The sequence below is a fragment of the Triticum dicoccoides genome, chromosome 3B (genome assembly GCF_002162155.2).
Source record: "Triticum dicoccoides isolate Atlit2015 ecotype Zavitan chromosome 3B, WEW_v2.0, whole genome shotgun sequence".
Lineage (NCBI taxonomy): Eukaryota > Viridiplantae > Streptophyta > Magnoliopsida > Poales > Poaceae > Triticum > Triticum dicoccoides.
The window spans coordinates 600,672,138-600,681,793 of NC_041385.1; the positions used below are offsets into that span (position 1 = coordinate 600,672,138).

General features: G+C 47.7%; 1 protein-coding gene across 1 annotated transcript in view; it reads right to left on the reverse strand.

Annotated features, from left to right (window-relative positions):
• Positions 1–8,253: 8,253 nt before the first annotated feature.
• The window catches only part of LOC119279704 (beta-glucosidase 2-like), a 43,358-nt gene continuing 41,955 nt past the window's right edge, over positions 8,254–9,656 (reverse strand). Inside the window, exons 9-12 of the mRNA XM_037560858.1 lie at positions 8,962–9,013; positions 8,739–8,841; positions 8,565–8,652; positions 8,254–8,392 (exon numbers count right to left, since the gene is read on the reverse strand). Of these exons, the coding sequence (XP_037416755.1) occupies positions 8,254–8,392; positions 8,565–8,652; positions 8,739–8,841; positions 8,962–9,013 (382 nt within the window). The remainder of the gene's footprint in view (positions 8,393–8,564; positions 8,653–8,738; positions 8,842–8,961; positions 9,014–9,656) is intronic.

Sequence of the window (9,656 nt, forward strand, 5' to 3'; positions counted from 1 at the left end):
CCGCGACTAAAGGGGTTTTTGGCGGGTTTTTGCGTTCCCGCGCGCAACGACCTTTAGTCGCGGTTGGGCAGGGTATTTTTCAAAATACTTTTTCTTTTTCAAAATCTTAAAAATACAAATAATATATCCAAAAATTCAGAAAAATAAAACTAATTCAATTCAATATGTTAAAAACACAAATATTATATCAAAAAATTCAGAAAAATAAAACTAATTCAATTCAAAATTCTAAAAATACAAATAATATATCAAAAAATTAAGAAAAATAAAACTAATTCAATTCAAAATCTTAAAAATACAAATAATATATCAAAAAATTCAGAAAAATAGAACTAATTCAATTCAATATGTTAAAAACACAAATATTATATCAAAAAATTCAGAAAAATAAAACTAATTCAATTCAAAATTCTAAAAATACAAATAATATATCAAAAAATTAAGAAAAATAAAACTAATTCAATTCAAAATGTTAAAAATACAAATAATACATCAAAAAATTCAGAAAAATAAAACTAATTCAATTCAAAATCTTAAAAATACAAATAATATATCAAAAAATTAAGAAAAATAAAAATAATTCAATTCAATATGTTAAAAATACAAATAATATATCAAAAAATTCAGAAAAATAGAACTAATTCAATTCAATATGTTAAAAACACAAATATTATATCAAAAAATTCAGAAAAATAAAACTAATTCAATTCAAAATTCTAAAAATACAAATAATATATCAAAAAATTAAGAAAAATAAAACTAATTCAATTCAAAATAATATACCAGAGGCCGGCCGTCGGCTATGGTGGTACGGCCGGACTCTGCAGAGCGTCATGGACTACATCACGGCCGGCGATATCCCCCGCCTGCGCTACCCTCAGTTCGAGCCACGAGCGCCGCCCGACGACAGCGACGACAGCAGCGATGACGACGGCGGCAACTTAGAAGGCGACGACTACCAGTACAACGGCGGCGGCTATGAAGACTACGAGTATGCATATTATACGCCTAGGAAGGAGTATGACTAAATCACTCCAAATTTCATGTATCATCAGTGGTATCTCGAATCATTCAAAAATGGACACCAAACACATCACGGGTAATATAATTCACATGATCCATTCAACAAAGTTTGGTACAATAAATTATTACACATCATTTCTTCCCTTGTGTCCCTGCTTGCTTACGATTGTGCCGTATCCATGGAGCATCCTCATCATTTAACTTAATGCTTGGGTCGGTGTTCACTTTGAAGGGCGGAATTTCAACAAACATATTATAATCTTCTGACATGTCTGTCTTGTCCTCCACTCCCACGATGTTTATTTTCCCTGAAAGAACAATGTGGCGCTTTGGATCATCGCATGATGTACTGATCGTTTTCTTATCTTTCCGTTTCCTCGGTTTGCTACTCATGTCCTTCACATAGAAAACCTGAGCGACATCTTTCGCTAGGACGAATGGTTCGTCAAGGTAACCAAGATTGTTGAAATCCACCATTGTCATTCCGTATTGCTGGTCCACCTTTACCCCACCTCCTGTTAGCTTGAACCATTTGCACCGGAACAAAGGGACCTTAAAGGAGGGTCCATAGTCAAGTTCCCATATCTCCTCTATGTAACCATAATATATGACCTTTTGCCCATTCTCGGTTGCTGCATCAAAGCGGACACCACTGTTTTGGTTGGTGCTTTTTTTATCTTGGGCGATCGTGTAAAATGTATTCCCATTTATCTCGTATCCTTGGAAAGTCGTTATAGTCGAAGATGGTGTCTTGGCCAACATGTACAGCTGATCTACAACATCATTGTCATTCATTAAATGTTTTCTCAACCAACTGCCGAAAGTCTCCATGTGGGCCTTCCTAATCCAGGATTCAGACTTCCCCGGGTTGTCCGAGCGTAAAATATTCTTGTGTTTCTCAAAGTACAGAGCCACCAAGCTGGAATTGGTCAGTACAGTGTGGTGTGCTTCAGTCAGAGAATGGCCGTCCATACATATCGTTGATTTCCTTCCGATCGTGCCTTTTCCACTTAGTCTCCCCTCGTGCCGCGATCGAGGAAGACCAATCGGCTTAAGGTCAGGAACAAAGTCAACACAAAACTCAATTACCTCCTCATTTCCATAGCCCTTGGCGATGCTTCCTTCTGGCCTAGCACGGTTACGAACATATTTCTTTAATACTCCCATGAACCTCTCGAAGGGGAACATATTGTGTAGAAATACAGGACCGAGAATGAAAATCTCTTCGACTAGGTGAACCAAGAGGTGCGTCATAATATTGAAGAAGGATGGCGGGAACACCAACTCGAAACTGACAAGACATTGGATCACATCGTTCTGTAACCGTGGTAGATCTTCTGGATTGATTACCTTCTGAGAGATTGCATTGAGGAATGCACATAGCTTCACAATGGCTACTCGAACATTTTCCGGCAGGAGCCCCCTCAAAGAAATCGGAAGCAATTGCGTCATAATCACGTGGCAGTCGTGAGACTTCAGATTTTGGAACTTTTTCTCCGCCATGTTTATTATTCCCCTTATATTGGACGAGAATCCAGACGGGACCTTCATACTGCTCAGGCATTCAAAAAAGATGACCTTCTCTTCTTTGGTCAGAGCGTAGCTGGCACGACCTTGAAACCATTCCGGATGCCGGTCATCAGGGTCTTTCAAACGTTGCTGGTCCTGCCGTGCTTCCTTTGTATCATTTGTCTTCCCATACACGCCCAAGAAGCTTAGGAGGTTCACGCAAATATTCTTCGTAACGTGCATCACGTCGATTGCAGAGCGGACTTCTAGGACTTTCCAATATTCTAGCTCCAAGAATATAGATTTCTTCTTCCACATGGCTGCGTGCCCGTCAGCTCCCTTCGGAACTGATTGTCCGCCAGGACCCTTTCCAAAGATGACTTTCAAATCCTTGACCATATCAAATACCTCAGCACCAGTGCGTTCTGCAGGCTTCGGCCGGTGATCTGCCTTGCCGTTGTAATGCTTGCCTTTCTTTCTTACTGGATGAATTTTCGGAAGAAATCGACGATGCCCAAGGTACACGTTCTTCTTACAATTTGGCAAATGTACACTTTCAGTCTCATGTAAGCAGTGTATGCATGCATTGTATCCCTTATTTGACAGTCCCGAAAGGTTACTAAGAGCAGGCCAATCGTTGATGGTTACGAAAAGCAACGCTCGTAGGTTAAATTCCTCTTTTTTGTGCTCATCCCACACACGGACACCAGGTCTGCCCCACAGCTGTAAAAGTTCATCAACTAATGGCCTTAGGTACACATCGATGTCGTTGCCGGGTTGCTTCGGACCTTGGATGAGCACTGGCATCATAATGAACTTCCGCTTCATGCACAACCAAGGAGGAAGGTTGTAGATGCATAGAGTCACGGGCCAGGTGCTATGGCTGGAGCTCTGCTCGCCAAAAGGATTCATGCCATCTGTACTTAGACCAAATCTTATGTTCCTTGCGTCAGCTGCAAAATCTTTGAACTCTCTGTCGATCTTTCTCCATTGCGTTCCATCTGCGGTGTGTCTCAACTCCCCGTCCGACTTACGGTCCTCTTTGTGCCATCGCAACAACTTGGCATGCTCTTTGTTCCTGAACAGACGTTTCAACCGTGGTATTATAGGAGCATACCACATCACCTTGGCGGGAACCCTCTTCCTGGGTTTCTCGCCCTCAACATCGTCACCAGGGTCATCGCCTCTGATCTTATAACGCAATGCAGTGCATACCGGGCATTCATTCAAATTCTCGTATTCACCACGGTAGAGGATGCAGTCGTTGATGCATGCATGTATCTTCAGAACCTCTAAACCTAGAGGGCAGACAACCTTCTTTGCTTCGTACATACTGGCGGGCAACTCGTTATTCTTTGGAAACATATTCTTCAACATTTTCAGCAAGTTTTCAAATGCCGAGTCAGCTACACCTGCCTGTGCCTTCCATTTCAGCAAATCCAGTGTGCAGCCCAGCTTTTTCAGACCATCATCGCATCCGGGGTACAACGACTTTCTGTGATCCTCTAACATGCGATCCAAATTCTCCCTCTCCTTTTCAGTTTCGCAGCGTCTCCGTGCATCAGCAATGGTCCGACCAAGATCATCAACGGTCTCATCACGTGCCTCTTCTTCACCTTCACCTTCCCCTTCACCTTCCCCTTCACCTTCATCATCCTCCATGAAAGTATCACCGAAATGAGCAAGATAGCTTTCATCGATGAAATCATCCCCTTCTTCATCTTCTTCCATTATAACCCCTCTTTCTCCATGCTTGGTCCAACAATTATAGCTTGGCATGAAACCGTGCCGAAGCAGGTGCAGGTGAACTTCTCTTGAGGAAGAGTAACCCTTCTGATTCTTACATTCAACACATGGACAGATAACAAAACCCTTCTGCTTGTTCGCATTAGCCACTACGAGGAAATCTTTCAAACCCGTAGTGAACTCGCGGGAGAGTCGGTTACCGTACATCCATTGCCGATTCATCTGCATTATTATAATATAAAATATATAATTAACCATCATGCATTTGTTAAACTAACTAGCTATAAACAATAGAAATTAAACAATGAACAACACACATGCATATTTTATCAATGACACACATGCATGAAAGGTTCAAGTTGCTAACCGCGATCGAGGAGGAAAAAATAAATGAGGAACCTCAAGTGTGGCTCCAACACTTCATATCATGTTTGTTTCACCCTCTTGGGGCATTTCATCAAACACCTTGTGTGCATAAGAGGAACCAAAAGCAAACCTACACCCCCTTGTGAAGCTTGTGAAGAGAAGTGGCACCAAATGGCTAAGTGAGCGTGCTGAACTGGTATATATAGGGGAGGAGCTTTAGTCGCGGTTGGCCTGGCCAACCGCGACTAAAGCCCATCACGTGCACCAGCTGGCCACCGAGCGCCCTGGGCCCAGGCCTTTGGTCGCGGTTCGTCTGCCGAACCGCGACTAAAGACTTCATTAGTCGCGGTTCCTACAGTTTCGCGACTAATGGGGCTGGACGGAAGCCTCTTTTTCTACCAGTGTTAGGGCTAGAAGGTCGGGGTCGGGCGGGAAGGCGTGTGGTGCGTCCCTATGTTTATTGACAACAGGCCACCATAGAACACATTTGGGCTAGTGGAGCAAAAATTTACACAGAAAAAAGCTAAATTTGGGGTACTAAATTGTTTAGGGAACTAAATTTGACATTAGCAAATACAGTAAGAACATATAGTGACAGCTAGGCAATACATGATGGCATTTCAGGCAAATGACTAAGAAAGCTTGAGCAAAAGCCAGGCATTGCACAAAGACACTAGGCAAAACATTTGAGGGCATGTCAGAGCAACTGACTAACAAAAACTTGAGCAAGCCAGGCACACTAAGCAACAGTTGAGGGCAAGTCAGGCAATTGACTAACAAAACTCCGGCAAAAAGCCTGACAACTGAATCACAAAACTTAAGCAAACTGACATATCTGTAAAAATAAACATGAGGGTCGAACCACAACACATAAACCTCATACAAACACATTTCAACAATAGGAACCTACATCATAGGTGCATTTGTTGCATGAAAAAAAAGTGCTAGACAACTATATGAACATCCTATGAGTCAGTAGATCAACAAACTATGCACGAGAACATCTCCCTCCCTCTCCCTCCATACGCCACGACATCTTACCAGTACCCAAACCAAATCTAACGAGTGCTTAATCCGTTCCAAATCAGTTAACCTATGCATAATCTCCTCCTAATCTCTTACAAGGGCAAAGGTACTCAGTGATTTCGCCCCAAAAACTCAGGATATCTGACAAGCCTACACAAAAATGGGATCAAGATGAACTGACCTGCGATTCTGCCCTCCGCCAAACAGCAAGGCGATTCTGCTCCTCCGCGCGAACCACACAGCGAAGACGCGTGCGTCGACCCTCCTCGCCCGCGTCTCCGGTGCTGCAGCACCTTCCGCCTCCGACTGCTGTATGCTGCGGGTGTAGGCGTATGGCCCCGGTCCCCGCACCGACGCGCACATGGCCGCTTAACCACTCCCTCCATGCCGCGCACGCTGTCCCTTCCTCACTACGCCGGAAGACGGCCGCCGAATCGCCACGCCGCCACCGGCTGCTCCTGATTTGGTGGATTTGGGAGGAACTCGTTGCGCTTACTGCGCTCGGGGACGGTTTCGAAATGGGGGGACGGGAAGGAGACGGAAGTGGGGAGGAGGGGAAGAACTGCCGGGACCCATGACCGCTTCTTCGCCCAACGGGTCTTGTCGCACGACGCCACGACCAGGTGCCACCTGGCGCACGCGTCGAGGAAGCGCCCGGTCGGAACGAGCGACGCGCGCAACCGCGGGATGGCGATCGGACGGCGCGCGAGAGCGTGTGCTCTCTAAAACAAACGAGCCAGCGCCCACTTTTTAGGATTTAGGAAGAAAATAATTAAGAAAATAGTGGTCACAGGAGTATTGTTTTCCAGTACTAACGTACGTAATCCGAGAACCACGCTTTCTGGTCGAAACATCACTGGACTCGGGAGACGGGAGTTAGGACACCGAGTTCAGCGCCTGGTTCACTGGCATTCTCGACACCAGCGCAGAGGTTCCGTTGTGCTTGAGGAAGCCGGAGTACCAGTGAGCCGACAGCCTAGCTTGCCGCGGCAGCCTCTCGTCGGTGAAGTCCACCCGTGTTGTTGCCGTAGCTCCGTCTCTCTAGCTCGCCCTCACTTGCCGTGGCACGAACCAACGAAGAAGGACGTGGAGAAGAACCCGAGCACAGAGATGACATGGTGGTGTTTTTCCTGGAGCCCGAACTCCACCCGCCGCGCGTACGGCGTCTTTTCCCTCGAGCACGTACTCGAGCTGAACCCACTGGCTACATGGTTTGGCAACCCCCATGCTTTACATCAGCGATCAGGAGGGGATTTATATCCGAGCTGGCTGCACACGATGCAGCCCACCCGCCCCATTACATGGGCACGATCTGCATGCCCGCCCGCTTCGTGCTAACGACGCGATCAACTCGCGCATGCACGGCCAGCTTCAACAGATTGCCATGACTATCTCCGCTAGTCGCTAACTACTAACAGCAACGCACGCCACTCACGCACGCGCTCGGGCACGCACACACGCACGGCCACGGACCCGTTGCGCCCTAGCTCGTGCCCCACGCGTCCTGCGGTGGCTTATGCCCAACACTCACCCCCCTAAGCCACGAACTCAGAGGAGACCGACGTCCTCGACGCCGCCGTCCGCCCGCAGCGCGCGCTCCGCCGCGTCGTCGACGTCGTCGTCGTTGTAGTCGCCACCGCCCTGACGTCGCTGCCACGCCTGCCACCGTGCCGCCGTGCCCTTCGCCGCGCACACCCCACGTCCTCGCGCTCCCGGCCCGCGCTCCCGCCGCGCACGTACGCGATCTGCGCACCAGGTCCAGCGCCTCGACGTGGTCCGCACCCGCGGTCCCGACGTGCCCGCCACGGCTGGCGCGCGCCCATACACGCGCCCGGCGCGGTGAGCCCGTCGCCGCGGCTTGTTCTGCCACGCTCCGCACGCCACCAGCCCGCGCCATGATCGCGCTCCGACGCGACCAACGCGGCCGATCCGGCGTGTCCCGGAGCTTGGCCTTCCCTCCGCCGAGCCGCGCCGCGCCACCGCCGCCTCTGCGCCACCGCGCAGGTCCGCCGCGGCCGCCGCGCTCTCCGCACGCCCGGCATCACCGTGCTCCGCCGCCGCACGGGACGAGCGCCATCGCCGGCGAGCTCCTCCAAACCCGATGCTCTGATACCAATTGTTGTTGCCGTAGCTCCGTCTCTCTAGCTCGCCCTCACTTGCCGTGACACGAACCAACGAAGAAGGAGGTGGAGAAGAACCCGAGCACAGAGATGACATGGTGGTGTTTTTCCTGGAGCCCGAACTCCACCCGCCGCGCGTACGGCGTCTTTTCCCTCGAGCACGTACTCGAGCTGAACCCACTGGCTACATGGTTTGGCAACCCCCGTGCTTTACATCAGCGATCAGGAGGGGATTTATACCCGAGCTGGCTGCACACGATGCAGCCCACCCGCCCCATTACATGGGCACGATCTGCATGCCCGCCTGCTTCGTGCTAACGACGCGATCAACTCGCGCATGCACGGCCAGCTTCAACAGATTGCCATGACTATCTCCGCTAGTCGCTAACTACTAACAGCAACACACACCACTCACGCACGCGCTCGGGCACGCACACACGCACGGCCACGGACCCGTTGCGCCCTAGCTCGTGCCCGACGCGTCCTGCGGTGGCTTATGCCCAACAACCCGGTACAGCCCGTACCTCGACTGGAACCCGGACAAGAGCTCGAACAAATCCATGAATGCCCAGGCGAAATAGCCTCTCACATTGGCTCCATTCCTGCACAATAAGAGCGCAGATGCAGAACCGTAAGCTGGAGATATTTTAACTTCCGAATTCCATTTGCTTTGGTGTGCGTGAAAATGGACGGGGAGAGCTGCTTTGTTGTACTACTGCTGCTTTCAAACGAAATGCTGGAGAAACTGCATGTGCTTGGTTGGTCTCCACGCACCTCATCGCCTTTACTGTGCTCTCCATGTAGCTGCTCAGGCAACCGATCCAGCCGGTGTCATCTAGACTGTCGTCGGCAGATCCCATGCCTGAAACAAACTACTGCACGATTATAGATGCTACTTTGTTTGTTAATAATAGAGAATTGCTTCTGCTGGTTGGGAATTCTGCTTGCCATTTTCTTGGACATAGATGGGAAGGTTCCCATAGGTTTCTTTCAGGTACTCCAGTACAAGCTGCAACCCTTTGGGGTCATTTGGAGCGTCTATTGGGGGACCCTGCAGACCAGCAAAGACTATTTCAGTTATCGTCGAGTTTCCGGTATCAGTTTTGTATGCCAGTCTATCTTGTACGAACTCTTGATTCAATTCGGAACATCATACAAAAGAATTTTTTACCTGGCCAGCTGGCGGGTCGGTCCTAAGAACCTGCATCATACAAAAGAAGCACCTGTTAGAACAGTACAGAAACTGATCCAAAAAAAAAGGACAGAACAGAAACTCTTGGCTTGGCAAGGTTTGCTTGTATGCACAGCACATCATCGTGATTCATGGCAAGAAAAACGAATCAAATTGCACACCCACATGGCACACAATCAGGGGCGGAGCCACAAAATTTGGCCATTGGGTTCACTCCATGACTTGTTGTGAGAACTTGGTACTAATATGTGATGTGCAAAATCAGATTTTAAATTATCTTATAACAAAATTATTGCGCCCAAAAATAGTATAATGAATAAAAAATGGTGCGCTAAAAAAATAAAGAGTGCAAGACATACCGGTTCAATAAAATTATAAAATCATGTGTTTGCATACTATAAATAGAGTAGTATGAAATAACTTTGTAGCTCCAGGTGTAGCTTCTATCTTCCTAGAACATTGAAAAAATGGCAAGTTAGTTTGACAAGTTTGGAATAAGTACGATCAAGCGAAAGAATTTTGTAAAGGCACTCACATTTTAGAGTGTCCCCTTCTGATCTTTCATCGCCTTAAAAAGATTAAATACTGCATCACTAGTAATGGTAGAAAATATATCTTTCTCGGCATAGCAAATTAGACAATCACCCATTTTGTAGCACAACTTTTTGTTGACA